The 18378-nt window shown below is 32.5% G+C and overlaps 1 protein-coding gene across 13 annotated transcripts in view; it reads right to left on the bottom strand.

Moving 5' to 3' along the window:
• The window catches only part of AHI1 (Abelson helper integration site 1), a 203759-nt gene that overhangs the window by 154638 nt on the left and 30743 nt on the right, over positions 1 to 18378 (bottom strand). For all 13 annotated transcript variants that reach the window (XR_008992752.1, XR_008992750.1, XR_008992751.1 and 10 more), the window contains exons 11-17: positions 16785 to 16917; positions 13380 to 13503; positions 9019 to 9248; positions 7366 to 7472; positions 4706 to 4824; positions 2252 to 2382; positions 786 to 926 (exon numbers count right to left, since the gene is read on the bottom strand). Coding sequence is in view for 6 of the 13 variants with exons in the window: in XM_057489249.1 (XP_057345232.1) it covers positions 786 to 926; positions 2252 to 2382; positions 4706 to 4824; positions 7366 to 7472; positions 9019 to 9248; positions 13380 to 13503; positions 16785 to 16917 (985 nt within the window). In the remaining 7 variants the exon portion in view is untranslated. The remainder of the gene's footprint in view (positions 1 to 785; positions 927 to 2251; positions 2383 to 4705; positions 4825 to 7365; positions 7473 to 9018; positions 9249 to 13379; positions 13504 to 16784; positions 16918 to 18378) is intronic.

Genomic DNA, 18378 nt, shown 5'->3' with positions numbered 1-18378 from the left:
GCTTAGTTTACAGTAGTGAGAGTTGATACATGACATCCTAAACAAGAAAGAGAGACTAATAAAGACTGGTTATTTTTGTTTAAGAATTAGTATATGAAGAAAATGGAAATGCAATTTTAACTAATCCAAGATTCAGCACTATCCCTATCGAAAAACAGCATAAACCTAATAATACTAAGAATGCCACACTATTCCTGAAAACTGTGTCCAAAGTCTTTATTTCCTTATCTCTCAGAATGATAGAATAGTGCAATTTTAGAGTAGAGAAAGACATGAGACTTCTAATTCCAAGTCTTGTTTTCATTGATATTTGATTTTTTTGCCTTATGTTAAGAAACTCTCAAAACTATGACTTATTAAAACTATGTGCTTAAGTGAAAAAAACAGAAGAATATTCAACTGAAAGCATTAAACATTTATACTTCTTAAATGTTATTTACCTTTTAAATTTAATTAACACTCCCAAATACTTTTTAGTTAATTTTATTTATTTAAATTGATTTATAAAGAAAAGTGATAATTACACCTCTTTGTGATTCCAAGACAAGGGCACAACCATTATGTATACTTCCACTGATATTTAAACTCCATAGTAATAGTTCTTATGGAAAAATAAATTGTTAAAACATAATAATCATTAATCTGTTTCGCTCTTACACTATATTCAAGAGAGCCTTGTTCATACTAAGGACAGTTTTCACAGGGCTCCTAATTCCAGGTTCCAGGTTCAGTCTAAATGTAAAGGTTAGTGCAAATATTCTTCATTTATCTGAAAGTGGACTTACCACGGAAATCATAAATATATAGAAGAATTGGTTCATTCTGCCCAAATGCACAAAATGCAACCATATTTTCAAGTGGATGGTAAGAAATGTCTCGAATGGGTGACTTGAATGGCAGGTCAGAATACATTGCTACTTGGTCTCCTAAGAAAGAAAAGACAGTAAAAAATTTGTACTGTATCAGATATTTCTCATTAGATTATTCTGCAACTTTAAAAAAATATTTATACAATATCATCAAATATTAATGATGATGCAATTATTTACATAAAAACTCAGATACTTATATTTGAGTACCATGTATTAAGTAATGTAATTACCTTTATTAAGTAAATCTAATTTAATTAAGTAAATTTTAATGTAATTAAGTAAAATAATTATTGTTCATTCTATTGGCCCTCCTTTTCTACTTCAATCCAACCACTTCAGTGAGGTTTTCACTGTACAAGGAATGCCAGAGAATTTAAAAGTGTAGAGAACTACCTGACTCTGGGATCTGACAGAGCTGAGCAAATGGTATCTAACAAAGAATTCCTGGAAGTGCAGGCTCAAAAACTGAAGGAACTCTGGTTAGGGGAGGTTTAATGGGGAATTAATTTTTCCTTTTATTTCCCAGAGTTCTCTGAGGTACCATCTGCTTTAAAGATACATATGATGATTAATGCTAAAAGAGGCCTACAGCAGAGTTTTAGGGAACCTATGAAAAGTAAAAGTCAAAAAGCAAAGACTCTAGATCCATTTATTGAGGGGGAGAAGAGATTTAACACTTCCAAACTGATGCTAAAGTATCAAAACACAGTAAGAAAAAAGTCTCTAAGTGAAATGACTAGTCAAATGCCTAGTTCCAAAGAATAAACAAGGTGAAGTCAAATACTGTTCTTAAAAGGAATTTCGAAGTAAATTTTATATAATTTTCTCAATTCAATGCTAAAAAAATGTTTATGTAGTTTTAGCTTTTCTCATGAAAAACAAAGGTGAGGTTCAAATGAACAACCTAGTGTAATAGTTCATTTTTTATTGGAAAAAATTGAATTACAGTAATTCAGTAATTGCTATTAAGTTTCAGACATTAAAAACTTTGACAGGTATATTTGTTTCTAATAAAAATATATCACAGATGTCTAGCCATTTGAATTCCTAGCGTTATAGTTCAAATTCAGTTTATAACATTTTGTATTTTTCATTACAATCTGCATTAAATACTTAAGATTAACAATATCTCAAGAGGTAGGGAAAGAATAAACCTTGAATTACAATGAGAAATTCTAAATCCAAGTAGGTGTCAGAATACAGAACAGAATGTAATATAAATTTAGAATGTAGCTGAGTTACCGACTTTCCAATTTTGAAAAACTTAACTGAGAATCTGAAATCAGAATTTCCTTGAAAATTATTCCATAAAATGGTAATTTTCATACTTCTTCAGAAACAAAAAATAAATATTTTTTGAAGACCATTGAAATATTTACCTGTTTCTGGGTTCCAAACATATACTATACCATCCTCACTTCCAGCAAAGAGAAAAGTCCCACATGGTGTCAAAGTACTATGAATCTTTTCCCGATAATTTGCTGCACCTACAAATTTCCTTGCTGCTAATCTATAAACAAAAAAGATTTTACAAATGTAATCTGTCTCACCCATTTAAAAGACTAGAGGTAGAAAAACTTTTAAATACCTCATTTACATTTAACAAATAATTTTTGAGAATCTTTAATGTGGGTGACAGTCGATGATGACGCAGAATAAAGATGAGGTAGTGTCAGAGCTCAGGGAGCTTTTAATTTAGCAGGAGAGAGAAGAAATCCATCAGTGTAAAATAGAAAGTAGATGTAGAAAGTGCCGCAAAAAAAGAACAGAAAGAGTACTTAGCAGATTTGGATAAGAGTGATGATCATCTCTCTAACTATGGAAAGAGAGACTACTTTATGGAAATAGTATTTGAGTTGGTGACTAAAAAATTAACAGACTTTTTATATTATCTCCTCTTCGTGATGAATTTTTTAAAATCATACAATGAATATTTGATCCTTGCAGAAATAGGAGACTAAGCATATTATTAAATCATCTATTAACTATGGTACACAACCTCCAGGCTTTTTCACTTATGAGTAATAGTTAATGTGTTTTAGTGATTACTATGTGCCAGGTAGGTACTATTACTATCATCTCTGATTTACAGAGAGGATATTATATACACTGCTTTGTCTTTTTTATCTGGTATTTGCTTTTTCAGTCAACAACAAATCACGAATAATGGCCCTGCACATCAGAAAATAAAGATTATGAATTATCATTTTAATAGGCATGTATTTTATCACTAACTGTATCTTATTTTCTGCTGTTGGACAACACTTGGGATGTTTCCAGTTTCCCTTACCATGAACATGATTTCTATGAACAACCTTGTGTATATGTTTTCTACTCTGTTTCATAGCTATTTTCTTAACATAAATTCCCAGACCTGAAGTTACTGGGTCAAACATTCCTGGAGTTCTTGCTATGTGCTGTAATGTGTAAGTACTTTACATGTATAAATTAGTTTATTCCCTACAAAACCTTTCTGAGTTTGGTTTATTATTTCTCCCATTTGAGCAATGAGGAAAGAGAGGCACAGAGAGGTTAATCAGCTAGTCAGGGGTGGGAAACACAGTTTTTGATTTAAACAATTTACCTCTAGAGCCCAAGCATGATCTATACTGTTTAAAAAGGGAATAATAACCAAACTCCTTAGGCCTTGCCTTCTAAAATCTAGCTCTGATCTTACTTTCAAAAAATTCTCTTGTAGCACTCCTTATCAAGAAACTTATGGTCATACAGACTAACTCATTCTGCCTTAAACACATATTATTCTACCTCTGAACTGTATTCCTTTTCATGAAATTTTCATGTTTTCCACCCTACTAAAAATATTTCCATCTTGTCTAAATTCTATTTATCATTCAAGACTGAACTCAAATGCTAGCCTCTCCATAGAGCCTTTAACAGGAGGCTATTCTATAGCTATCCGCTTTATTGTTGGCATAGGTATAGTCCTATTATACATTTATATTCATAAAAAATAACAATAATTGCTGTCTGCTAGGCATGACACGGGTGCTATTCTAAAAAAAGAATAAGCAGATTCTAGTTCTAGATCTCACAATTTAACTTAATTAAATGTTTTTTTATGTTACTTTGGAGGCAGTACAATTAGATTACAAACTTCTGATGAGCTATTTCTGCTTATCATTCTTCCACAGCACTCACACCAGTATCTTCAACAGTTCTACATAAATACTGAAGGGCTTAATGGTTAGTCATAAAAAGGTAATTGCAAAATAAACTAATACAGATGATTGCATTTGCCTTTCTAAATACAATAACGAAATCTAATACAATAGCCTTTTCTCATTTGTTTTCTAGGAACTCCTCAGACAAATAACACACCAGAAGTCCATGCTCAATTTCCCAGAACTCTGCTTCTGCCTTTTATATTAAGGCTATTTCCCTTCATTTGCCTTATTTAGAAGTAAAAAAGAAGAACAAGGATATATTAATCAAAAGTCCTCTCATTCAGTCATGATACTATGCTATGCCAATATCCTAGAGCTAAAAGATATTCTATGTAAAAGTTTCTTTTTTTAATTGTGCAAATAAAAAAGTAACTGACTACAGTTCAGCCTCAGAATTATTCACATCTTGGGCCAGGTGATTTTTTGCTGTAGGGGGTGTCCTGAAAATTTCAGATGCTTAGTAGTATCTCTGGTTTCTACACTCTAGATAGCTAGAATCAACACTCAAAAAATGTCTCCATACTTTGTCAGACATCCCCTGACAGAAGAAATTGTCTAGTTGAGAACCACTGCTGCATTTTAAAAAGGTGAATTTATTCATTACTTATTCTATGGGTGCTCAACCGGTCCATACTGAAATATACTTACATTCGGAGATCCATAATTCTCAAAGTACTGTCTTTTGTATGGATTAACAAACGTTTTCCATTGGGATGAACCTCCAAATAACTTACTGGAATCCCCTTAAACTCACTCTCTTTAATTTCCTAAAATGATTAAAAACAGATTATAAAATATTACCACTGTAAAGTTTGTCTAATGTTCAGCTCTTTTTGGAGTATAAAATTAATTTTAAGATGTCATTTCCAAATGCACTATACAGAATCCATTAAAATTGTTAGCAAAAAAGATTCCTGCTAACTTCAGTTTAAGGTTGAAAATAAAGCCGATGAAAAGTATTTTTTGGTTGTCATGTAATGCAATATTCAATTCGTATGTGTTTTTGCAGTGTATTTCCAAACAAGAAGCAATTCCTATAAACACATCTTCTAATTTTGTATCTTCTGTTTATCATCATTTAAGTAAGCTTTCAATTTTTATAAATTCAAAAGTGTAAAATTAACTTTCAAGATACACTGTAGTCTCAGATTATTTCTTCATATACACCTTCATATATATCCTGAAAAATGTATGTTACCAGCAACTTTTGAAATCATTTAATTTAGATTGCAATTTTAGGTGTTTTTTTTATAGCTATTTAAGGCAGTGATAGGGGACACCCAAGACATAATATCTGTTAATAATTTCCTCCATATTTTTATCATATGCATGGTCAAACTAAAAAAGCCCTATTTCTGAAGCCATCCTGTACCAAGGATTGTGTACAACAGCACATGGACACTTCATTTTAGCAGTCACCAAACTACTGGCTGAAGAGAACCAAATAAGAAATTGAAGTCTCCATTTTGTCCTAGGACATAAGCTATTACAGAGATATTCCAGTTCATTTCCTAACTTTATTTTTGACTGTCTTTAGTAATCACAGGCTGCAGATTTCAAGGTAAATTTGCTTCTTGGTTACTATACTGAGGTAAAGAAACACATGATTTTTAATGCAAACAGACTCTGCATTGCAGACTCCAAATAACTGGAATTGATGCTTTTGGAGCCTTGCCAATCCCTCAAGTACCTAAGTAATTAGAAAGTTCTTTTCAAAGTATGTAAAATTAGGCTACAACATGAATCCCAAGCCATTATTCATTAATCTGACAGACTAGATGAGAATGACTAAAATAGACTTTCTAAAATAGATGATAGACTCAACAGATTGAACTAAAATTCATGAAAATTATTTTTCACTTAGGGTGTCTTTTGTTCAAAACAACGACAATTGTTATAACCTATTATGAAGAATGGGTTATAGCATGTAAGACAGAAACTGAATTAATTTATTTAAAACAAACTTACTTTGTATTTTTAAAAAATGTTAAATATACACCAATGAAATTGCTTAATATAGGCCACCTTAGAAACACTTTAATCCAAAAAAGGAAGAGATTATTCATTTGTTTCTGACTAGTTAACAAATTTAAAGTGAAACAATGATTGTGATTAAATAATAGACCCCCTTCATAATCACATGATTTTGATTACACAATTGTAAAAGACAAGCATTGTTAACAAAACATTGAATACATTGTTTTGAGAGTGATGTTACTGGACCAAAAAAAAAGTATATGAATATAGCTGAAAATATGTTATTACTTAGAGATGTTAATGTAATAAATACCTCATTTTAACACAAATTTCAGTAATGGATCACTGAATACTATACTGCAAGTAAGGCTCAAAATAATGAAAGTAAAGCCTGGCCAAATTGAAGAAAATTTTTGCTAAGTCACTATATCATCAATTAGCCATCAGGAAGACATGGGAATTAATCAATAATAACTGACTTTTCAGAGGCTGAGAAAAACTCAAGTTTTTTTTTTTAGATTTGTTCTGCTTATTCTTTCTTATTTTCATTTATTTTTTTATTGAAGCATAGTTGATATGCAATATTGTGTTGGTTTCAGGTATATAAGACAGTGATACAACAGTTACACCTATTATTAAATCCTTACCCCAACTAGTCTGGTTATTGTCAACATAGAAAGATGTTACAGAATCACTGACTGTTCTCCATGCTGCACTTCCTATCCTCATGACCAACTTATACTATGACTGAGATTTTGTGCCTCTTTATCCTCTTCACCCACCCCAACTCCTACCCCTCCTTCATGGTAACTAGTCACTTCTCAGTGTCTGTAAGTCTACTGCTGTTTTGTTCATTTTGCTTTGTTTTGTTTTTAGATTCCACATATAAATGCAATTACATGGTATTTGTCTTTCTCCACCTTGATTTTTTGACTTGGCATAATATCTTCTAGGCCCATCCATATTGTTGCAAATGGCAGGATTTCTTCCTTTTTCATGGCTGAATAATATTCCATGGTGTGTATGTACTACTGCTTCTTTATCCATTCATCTATTAATGGACATAGGGGTGCATATATCTTTCCAAATGAGAGATTTTGTTTTCTTTGGGTAAATTCCTAGAAGTGCAGTTACTGGGTCATATGGCATTTTTATTTTTAGTTTTTTTGAGGAAGCTCCATACTGCTTTCCATAGTGGCCACAACAATTTATACTCCCAACTTAAGTTTTCTGAAGAGAGAACAGAATGTTCTAATGTCTAAAATAAAATCATGTGGTTCCATGGCTTTTCAGTTTAACTAAATCCCAAAATAAGAAATAGGATTTTATACCTTATTAACACTCCAGTGGCGCACTGAATGTTGCACATCATTAACCTTAACATAGGTATTCCAAACAACAATCACCCCTGTGCAGTCTCCTGAATACATGTGATGACCTATTTAAAAAAATTAAATTACCCATTTATTAATGTTACACAGAGGTTGAAACAAATAATTAGAAATTGGGAAAACATATCCAAGCAAAATAGCCAAGAATCAGAGGGCCATTTATTTCAGTTTTAAGAAAACAGGAAATCAAACACAACTCATAAGGAAATCTCAATTATCTTTAAATGAATTTATTAAGTTTTTAAAATTATTTTTTATTTTTCTTTGTTGCTTTCCTGAATTTGAATACAAGAAGAAATATGCATGTCAGTGCATGTGTATACTGCTCATATTCCAAAGCCAAAAAAATTTGTTTGAATTACACAATATGCACCTCTAGTGCTTACCTTTATTAATCCATATAATGCTTCATATTCATGGAAAAACACCTTTATTCTAAATAAATACTGTCAGCATGATGTCTGAGACCAGTAGGAATTGAATAAGTGATCAGGGAATGAATAAACTCATAAATAGTGTTTTAGTTTCACATCAATTCTTGGAGTCAAACCATCTTACAGCAGAATGGGACCTCAGAGACCACCAAATCAAGTTCAACCTCATAACTACTCAGGAATATCTTACACAACATTACCAACAGATGGTTGTTCAGCAACTGTGAACTTTATATTTTACAAAGCAGTTTATTCAACTGATGCTCTATGTATTAGAATGTTCTTTCTAGTTCTCAGCACAGAGAATCTGTTTCTACAGCTTTGGCCCCACCTCTACCTACTGGAGAAACACAGACTGATTTTTCTTTCTTTTTCACATAAAGATATCTTAGCCAAGTATCTGAAGAAGTTCTTCATCCCTCTTCTATAATCTGAGCTACTTCTTTTATAACAGTTTTAAGATACTTTTCTATCCTTGGTTGACCTCTCCTGAATGTATTCCAGTTTAACATCCTTATAGTTGAACTGAGTACATTAGCAGTATTATCATTAGCCCCCATGCTAATTAATAGTTACAGTCTACATATTTAGCATCTAAAATGTGAAAGGTAACTATTTAATAGATATAATGAAATTTCTTTATTCTTTCAGCTGATAAAATAATCTATATTTTATCTTTAAGATACATTACTTATATAATATAAATAAATAATAGCATATTTCTTTTCCATATGTTTCTGTACTTTTAAAAAACCTGTTGCTACATTCAAAAAATACATTTCCAATATTCATCTGAGATTCCCTCATTTCCTCAGTTTACATCTTAAGAGGCTCTTTTTATAAAAAACCTACACCAATCCAGTGAAATATAGTTATGAAATTTGGATCATGACTGGCTGCTACAATATCAGTTGAATTTTGATTGTTTAAACACTTGCATGTTTAGGAATGTAATGACTTTAAAATTACAGGTAGAACTCAGTGCCAAATCTATGCACAGGTCTATCATATGATCTGCAAAATATGCATAAATATGAATACAACCAAAAATACATAAAATCCCACTCAAACTTAAATAATTATTATCCTAGTGAAATAAAAAAATTAAAAAAATTTTTCATGCAACTAGCCTTTATTTGGAATATATCTTCTGACATACCTTCGATATCAAAACAGAGAGAGTTGATGAAACTCCTGTGAGTGTCAAACTGTCGGATCAGTATGGCCGGATCCTCTCTCATATCCACTTTCCATATCCGTATAACAGAATCATAGCATCCTGTAACCACCAGCTCTTTTACAGCAGGATGGAATTTAGCAGTGTAAACAAAAGAAGGATGAGGTAAAACTCTGAAAGTATTTGTATTATTTATTTCATTTTTCCATATCCTGGAAAAGGAGAAAAAGTTACATAATGTTTCTGAAAGGCAGAAAGTTCCTTTGAAAGTTTCTCAAAGAACCAATATAGCCAATGCAACTTAAGTAGTCACGTGACAACAACCAATGGTAAACTCAATGTCAGAACAATAAAATACAGTGTGATCACATTTGATAGCTGGGTTTCTTTACATTTTGACAAAGTTATTTCTTACAGTTATTATCAAGTATAATAGTTAATCTGTCTACTAATTGTAATCTATACTGCATTTGTATTTTAATATATCTGTCTTCTTTTAACCTATTTTTGACATTGATTAAACACACATCAAATAGTTGGTAAAATATTGCATTTAATACAATATATATATAAAATAAAATACAGGGGGAAACTTCAAGGATTTCCCATTTGGTTGTGAACATTGCTTTTGCAAAGTGCTTACTAATGAGAACAGGATAGTCTACTAACTTTAAATTTTTAATTTGAAAGCCTTAATAATGAAAAAGAAGATTGCAAAGACTTAAAAAGCCACATTGAAATTATTATATGAATACTTGAGTAAAATAAGATTCAAGTAATTATGATTTTGATAGAAAATAGACTATTCTACACTGACTCTAATGTTCAATACTCGTCTCTTCCTCTTAAAAATGGATGATTAAAAAAAAATCAGTATTATTGTCATTGCCACAGTCTTGACAAAAGAGTAAACCCCAAGGGTTAAACTGTTATGTTAGATGCTCTGCATTTCTGGTCAATGTGTTAAAACAGGAAAAATCTAGCAAAAGATAGTGCTACATAAATGTGGAATACTAGATTTTTTAAAGTTTGATTAAGTTATTAGAATTAGAAGGATATTTTAATTTTTAATATGAGTATAGTTCATCCTTATAATTATAAGCAAATTAAATCCTTTTCAAAATTATTTTAAAAAGGAAAAAATACAGTTGCTATTCAAGAACAACATTCTATGAGTTTTCTCAATAGCTGCTTAAAATACAGGATATGATCTTCAATTACTAAGAATCCAAACTAATAATGAAGGAAGTGAAAGAACATGTTTATAAGTAATAATAAAGCATGTGTGTTACTGCATAAACATTTTAAAACATTTTTATCATAGTATAATACATTCAAAGTACATATGCTCTAAGAAATACAGCACTTTCTGAAAGAACAAAATCATCAATTTGGAAGGAATATTAAGAAGATTGTTAAAAGAGAAAAAATAATGAAAAATTTATTGCTTGGTAATAAATCTAAGCAGCATTATTTGATAAATTAGGTAACAGGCAGAAATGCAGCAAGTGTACCTTAAAAACAACTGAGCATAATTAAAATTGGCATAATATTTTAAAATATAAAAATGAAGCTTGTTATGTAAAGTCTGAACTGGTAACAATGATGGCTTTGTTCACCCAAGCAATGGTAGAATCCAAGATCAAAAGAAATAAATTAATGGGTTTGGGGGAAAAAGATAGGTTGATCACAGAAGAACAAGGATATATACAAATCTGTGAAGACTAGATGAATTCACAAAAAAATACGAGAATTGGGAAAGAAAAAATATAAAGTTAAAACAGATGAAGGGGTGAAGTGGGGACATACAGACTTATTTGGGAGCCATTAACATGGAAAAGCCTTTCTGATTATATGAGGAACTACTGAGAAAAATACATGTATACTGAAGATAACTAAAGGAGGAGATTCCGATTAAATGCATATGGAACACAGTTACTCAGGAGACACTGACAACATGTGACTGTGATCCCCAGAAAGATAGAAGACAACATAGGAAGAAGCCAATACTTCTGCCTCTTTTGAGCATTAGCAACTCTAATTCTCTTCCTCTTGACTTAACCTTATTCATTGTTAAGTATTTCTTACCTCAAAAACCTCACTGTCTTTTAGGTTCTAGCCACAGTGTTTCTCTCTTCACTCAATTAATCCAATATTTTTGGGATGTAAAGAGTCTTAAAATTAGTATCAATTTCAAAGCTATGTAAAGAAAAATGTATGCTTTACTACAATATATTACGTTGTGTGAAGAAATCCAAGATGGCTTTAAGAAATGGTGAAATCTGGGTTTTAAATGATGACTATGACCTCACCATGGCTCACAAAGGCACTTAAATGTCTGATGAGTGAATGAGTTGGGCAGGAAGGGTAGGAGAAGGGCATTTAAGCACAGGAAGACAGGTAACAGTAACAGGGCATGGAGATGCCAAAGATAAGATGTTAAGAGTATTTAAAGATTGTGCAGGGGAGGTAGAAGGTACATGGGAAGTACATAAGAAGGACAGAAGATCAATGAGGGACATGCCTGTCATGCAATGCTAAAGAACTGGAACACTTTCCAAAAGCAATGGTAATCAAGGATTTTTTTAAATCAAGGCATTATGAAAGATGGTTTTGTAAAAATAATTACAGCATAGCAAAGATAGAGGAGCTAGAGACTGAGCACTGGAAAAGTTAAGCAGCAACAGTTTAAGCAAGAGATAAACAAGGGCTGGATTAAGGCAATAGCAGTGAGGACAAAAAGGATGTGATAGAACAGTGAATCTTTTAGGAAACTAAAGACTTTCGTACTACTTAAATGTGGAAAGGAATGATGGCAAGGAAAGAAGAGACAAGGACTACTCTGAGCTCCTGGCTTGAGAGACAGGATAGATGTGGATGCAATCTAAAAAATTTCTAAGAGGATTAAATGAAGAAAAGTTTGGTGATTTCATTAAATTTAATTCTGGGTTTGCAGTACCACTGGTCAACAGAAGTGTGTAATATAAGTCAAACTCAGAGAAATAGTAGGAACTATAAGTCATTAGCATATAAGTAAGATTCAAAGCTGGGGAAGATTAGAGAGACCAGGGACAACACAACAAACCAGGGAAGATGATCAAGTAAAGGATCCTGGGGATCAACATGTACAGAGAGTAGGCAGAGGAAACAGAAGGTGAGAATGAGAATGAGAACTGGTCAGTCATAAAATGAAAACAGAACGGGTTGTCAGTGAAAACCATGAATTGAAAATATTTTAAGACTGGTCAATAATGGCTGCAGTGAATGCAAACAAGGTAAGGACTAAAACTGGCCAGTGGATCAAGAAAGTGCTGTGATCTTGAAGCAAGTTTATGTAGCATGGTGGGAGTGGAAGCCAGACTAACTGAATTGAAGTAAAGACAATGTGTGTAGAATGTTTTTGATGGTGGAGAAAGAAAAATGATGTAGTAGTCTGGAAAGCAGGAGGAATTGAGAAAATATTCTAAGATGAAGAGATTTGAGCACATTTCTAAGATGTGAGGACAAGACGAACATAGAGAAAGATACTAAAAAAGACGAGAGAGAGGAAATAGAAACAAAAGATTTGTAGATTGAATGACTGAGATTAAAAGGACAGGTCAAAGATTAGTCTTAAAAGTGTAGTATATCTAAACCTCTCTGTTGAGAGGTGGACAGAGATAGAATAAGCAGCTAAAAAAAAGTGTACATAAAACTTTAAAGAGTAACTTTAAAATATTTTATTGTCATACTTACTGAGTTGGAAGGGGTTAAATTATTTTAAGGCTGAAATTCTGAAAAATGCAAGTATTTGACAACCTATAAAACTCTTAAAGCATAAGGTGCATATTCATTTACAGGTATCCAATTCTTTGATAGTTGATGTTATGCCATTTCTCTTTTACAAAAGACCTACATCAGTACCTGTTTTCACTAACCAAAAGAAATCCAGAGATTTTAAGTTTTACAAAAATGAGGCAAAAAGTGAAAATAACATCTAGTGTGTGTTTTGCAATGAGCCGTTATAGATAGTGGGGAAACCTGTATTTACCCTACACTAAGTACGGAGCACTGTTGCATCCTGGCCTCTGCATCCAGCTAACAGTGAAGACAGAATCCCTGCCTGTCAATGAGGACTAGAAGTATTACACAATAAACAAAATATATTTAGCAAAAATGTCTTCAAGAAAAACGTTTTCACCATTCCTTACTTAATCAGTCTGTCTGGATGATACCTATTTATGGCAGTCCCTTGATAAACAAAACAAAACTGAAGCATAAGAGTAGTTATATCACTTTATATTCTCTTTGCTTTCCTTGGTGGCAAAGAGCATATACAGTAAGTACTTTACAAGTATACCAACCTGGCAGTTCCATCAGATGATGAAGTAAGGATATAACGATCATCTTTTGACCAGCAAAGATCATAAATGATATTGAGGTGGCCACACAATTCTCTCATGAAACGCCCAGAAGGAATTTCATATACTAATAAAAATATTTTAAAAATCAGGTTTTCAGATAAATGATCTTTAATCTAGTAATATACAAATTCATAATTTATAATAATTTGTACATAAGCACTAATTGTAAGAATATTATCAGCAAATACATTTTTAGTATAAAAAACTTCAAAATCTACTTAAAAAGTTTTTCATTTGCTTTAGACACAAGAATTTATAGTTTTATAACATGCTTCAATTAACAATTACTCTCATCTCTACAAAGCAATTCTCCTAATAATTTTTGATAATTGATTAATCAAATAATAAGTTAACATTTAAATTTCAATTCACTTCAAAGATTCTATAATTTGGGCTTTAATGAATAAGGTACTATTTTACCTGAAAATCAGTTAAATTACAAACAACTAAATTTTTACTTATTTGCAGTAAGAAGAAATTTAAACGGTGTTGTCAGAAAAAAATTCTAATACTAAATGATAGGTATAGTAAGGGAATTAACAGAGGCCCAATCTGATAAACAAGGCAGTGTGGTATTGCCGTATGTTTAATTTACAATGAAATCTTCTAAGATAATGAATGACCCAACACAGAATAACACAATTTCAAGTCTCTACTTCCACCTAGTGGTAAAGCTGATTGCCCTTTAAAATATTAAGCAGTACAGAAGAACTGTTTAGCAAAACAAGGGCCTTGGGAATTCTGCTCCCCCATAAAAGCAATGACATCACTGGCAAAAACTGTCAAAATTAATTTTTTCAGAACACTGGACATTAAAGGCTTCTAACAACCTGAGGAGCATTTGTTCAAGAAAAACAGCTGAATCTGGGTAAGAACACTAAGTTTTGTGGTGTTTTAACTTGCCGTGTACCCATTTGCTTCTCCTAAGCTCTAAAGTAGCCTTGAAAACCAACAACCTGGCAACTACAAGGAAAATCAGCAGCCTAGCAGCCATGGGATGGGGCAGAAGAGGTCTGAAGCTCCCCAAAAGCCCCACCCACAAGATGTATCTAATAGGATGAGGTCTGGCAGTTCCACAAGGTGCCACACTCTTCAGAGTTTGGCTTTATTTTGGCTCTGAACCTGGTTCAGAGCACACACTGTGAACAGCCTGAACCCTAGGGTGTCTGCTGAAATAATCAGTAACATAGCTGCGGAGGAAGTGACACCAGCCGGAACTAAGAAAAGGTTGACCAGAAATCCCAAAAGGAAAAACTTGGGAATAGGTGTTTATAGGGTACTTTGAAAAGCTCCAACATATTCCTAGGAATCTAGAAGGACATATGCATGTGAAGGAAAGACCTAAGAGGCCCTCTATTACCCTGGCTGACCTGAGGAGGCTCTATGACAACAGGAAGTGAACGCTGCCTGCTGAAGTGTTGCCTGTGTATCCTGACACACACACAGACCCCCTCCGCAAAGACTGGTAGAGCTGTTCACTTAAGGCATTTAGAAGTTTCTAACCATTAGCTGACCAATAAAGGAACTGAGCAGAGACTTCAGGCAATGCATAGCTGAAGAATAAGAACTACAGATTTAGTCTAGGAAGTTCACTGAACAAATAGCAACAAATCCTGGGTGGCTGGGAGAAAAAGGGAAAATCTGATTTCCAGAGTTGCCACATGTTATACTTAAAATACCTAGTTTTCTACACAAATTAAGGAGACATGACAAAAACAAACTAGGGAAGTATGGCCATACACAGGAAAAAAAGCAGTCAATAGAAACTATCCATGAGGAGGACTAGACACTGGTCTTCCTAGACAAAGACTTTAAATGCATACTTATAAATATGTTCAAAGATATAAAGAAAACTGTGTCTAAAGAACTAAGATACGAGAATGATTTCTTATCAAAAAGGTGAATAACAGCAAGAAGCAGAAATTATAAAAAAAGAAAAAAGACCAAATAGAAATTCTAGAGTTGAAAAGTACAATAACTTAAATAAACAATTCACTAGAGGGCTCAATAGCTCAAAACAGATTTAAGCTGGCAAGAGAATCAGTAAACCTGAAGATAGGTCCACTGATAAAATGTGTTTGTTAAACAGAAAGAAAGATATTGAAGAAAAATGAATAAAGCTGCAGAGACTTGTGCGACACCACCAAGTGTACCAACATAGGATTGATGGGAGACTCAGAATAAGAGAAAAATAGAGAGTGGCACAAAGAACATTAAGAAATAAGGACTGAAAACTTCTCAGACTTGTGAAAAGCATTCACATCCAACAAGCTAAACAAATTCCAAGTAGATACATCATAATCAATGAAAAAAATCAAAGAACAGAATTACTGTTTTTTTGAGATTTAAGCAGTAACTACATCTAAGTTTTTATGTTTTTAAACAAGTTGTTTTTAAGCATAAAGTAACATAACACAGAAATGCTGAAAATACATAAATTAGAACAATAATAATTTTTTTTTTTACTGTCCAGAAGAAGTAACTATTAACATTCTGGAATATGTTTCCTAAGATTCTTTTTTCCCCTATGCATAGGTTCTGGTGAAATTTAAAAATAGCATAGTTGTAATCAAACTAAACAAGTCAGTCTGTGTTTTTTTAAAGCTGACATTATTTCACAAGGAAGAGTATTCATTCTAACTAAATCAATTATGAGTCCCTGCTGAAAACGAGTAAACTAGGCAAGGAATAAAGTATGTGAAGCTGAAGAAAGTTCAACATGATCTAGTGCTTAGGACAGATGCCCATGAAGAGTTGGCTACTTCCTGCTGAGGTGAGCTGGTTTTCATTATTAGGCAAGAAGTATAATGCCTGTAAGTCTAGAAGAGTATGGTAATACTCACTTAAAAAATCATCAAAGCTACATAGTAATTTTTCTTTATATTGGATTTTTGGCCTCTCTGCTGACTTCTCTATCATAATGAGAAATCCTCATCTAGTTACTCCTGAGTCAGTTATTATTGTTCTACTGCATAACAAATTTGAGAGTATTCATATTTCAAATGATCACGGCTGTAGACAGACCGCAATGGACTAAACTTCCTCATGAGATTTACTAAACCTTCGTGTTTCTAAATTTCTATGTTTAAAACAGAAAATGCTTACAAAAATCCTCATTCATGTTTTAAAAATAATTTATCATCCTTTATCTGATCATTCTAATTCTGAACATATAATGTATAGGAAAGTATAAAATTATAAAAGAACTGCTACTTTACTTGAAGTCATGTATTTTCTGTAATTTAGTAGTACTGTGGAATCACTAGAATATCAACGAGTTCTAAAAACAAAGAATGTCTTCCATATAGACTTCAAACAGATTAAACAGATAGGATTATGACTCACAAATAATTGGATATCCATCCCGGCTGGCACAGGCTGCTGCTAATATTCTTCCATTGTGAGAGAAAGCAAGACAAAAACATCCTCTTTCTCCTGCATTTAGTGAGAAGAGGTGCTTGTTTGGGATACGACAAGCCTAAAAATATATGTTTATAAGTTAAGCAATGTTAAAATACAAAGACTAGTTGTTAATTTCAATTACTGTAGTGGTGTTTTTAAAAGTCCCTTTATCATGATGCAGAGAAAGAGAAAAACAAGTAAGCAGAAATGATAGAAAACCAAAGTAAATTATTTTATTTTTTAAAAGGGGAATTGGTTTTCCATAAAATTAAATTTTTATTACATGTCTAACTAGTACTTAATTCACCTAAAATATAAAAAGTTCAGTATCTGATACTCAAAGCCTGTCATTACCATATAGTTTTTATATAGCCATAAAAGCCAATGTGTGTCACACCCTTCTTCCATGACAGCAACTAATTAATGATTTTTGCTGAGCCATAAGCTTATTCTGAGATCATGACTGCCCTACTATAGGGCCTCACTAAAGCCCAGGATGTATGAATGTTCATTCTCTTTTTCCTCTCTTAAAATAAACATCACTTGTGGCTGCCTTCTGAAATGTATCTTCAAAGTAATCAATAAACTCTGATTGGTTTCTATTCACTAATTTTATTAAAATGTCTTGTGTTTCCATGTTTTCATTTCCTATTACCAGGTGAAACTAAAACTTTCCATGTATTAATATCTATTGTAAAAAATACTAAATTTGTCCTGTATCTCATTGAATTTCAGGAAGCCTTAGTTTCTGTGTTTTTTATTATTTGAAAAGTTCTATTAAACATATACTGGGCTCTTACTATATGCTATGAATATGATACTTTATTATAAATGTCTTTTCATATGTTTATCACAGCAATCCTGAGTAACCATTATTACTATATATATGTATGTGTGTGTGTGTATATATATATATACATCATCGATGTATACATAGCACCACGATTTGGCAGCATTATGAATGGCTACAAAAAAGGTAAAAAATTCAACATTTATCAGGTGCCAAAAATGGACAGACACCAAGCTGCCCATCTTTTTTCTCCATTCTCCATCCATTGACTTAGAACAGGGAGCGAGGGACAAAAAAAGGATGAAAACTGAAGGAAAAGTCAGGAGGTTTTATAACACTGCTGTTTCTGGAACAGGAGGTATAGTTGAGGAAAACTCTGCCTAATCACCTAAGCTAAAATCACTGAAGCCTCTATCACTTTCTTTGTACTCCCAGGGTTTGACACTCTGCCCAGAAGAGGCACTCAATGAAAATTTAACAACAACAATACAGGTCAACATCTTTGACACTTCCCCTTTCTTTATTACTTTATCAATCACTACATTATGCTAATTTATTCTTTCTTTGGCTTATATTCAGCTCTTACTTTTCACTTTTGCCACCATTACCCTTAGGTTAGACCCTTTCCACCTCACACATCAATGAGTACAACTGCTGTCTAGTTGGTTTCTCACAGTCTGATGTATTCTAACTCAAGATCTCCTATATGTCATTGACAGCATCACTTTGTTCTAAAATATAATTGCT

This window comes from Manis pentadactyla, chromosome 12, assembly GCF_030020395.1.
Source record: "Manis pentadactyla isolate mManPen7 chromosome 12, mManPen7.hap1, whole genome shotgun sequence".
Classification (NCBI taxonomy): domain Eukaryota; kingdom Metazoa; phylum Chordata; class Mammalia; order Pholidota; family Manidae; genus Manis; species Manis pentadactyla.
Note: the sequence above shows the minus strand (reverse complement) of the source record. Positions and strands in the feature narration are given on the sequence as shown.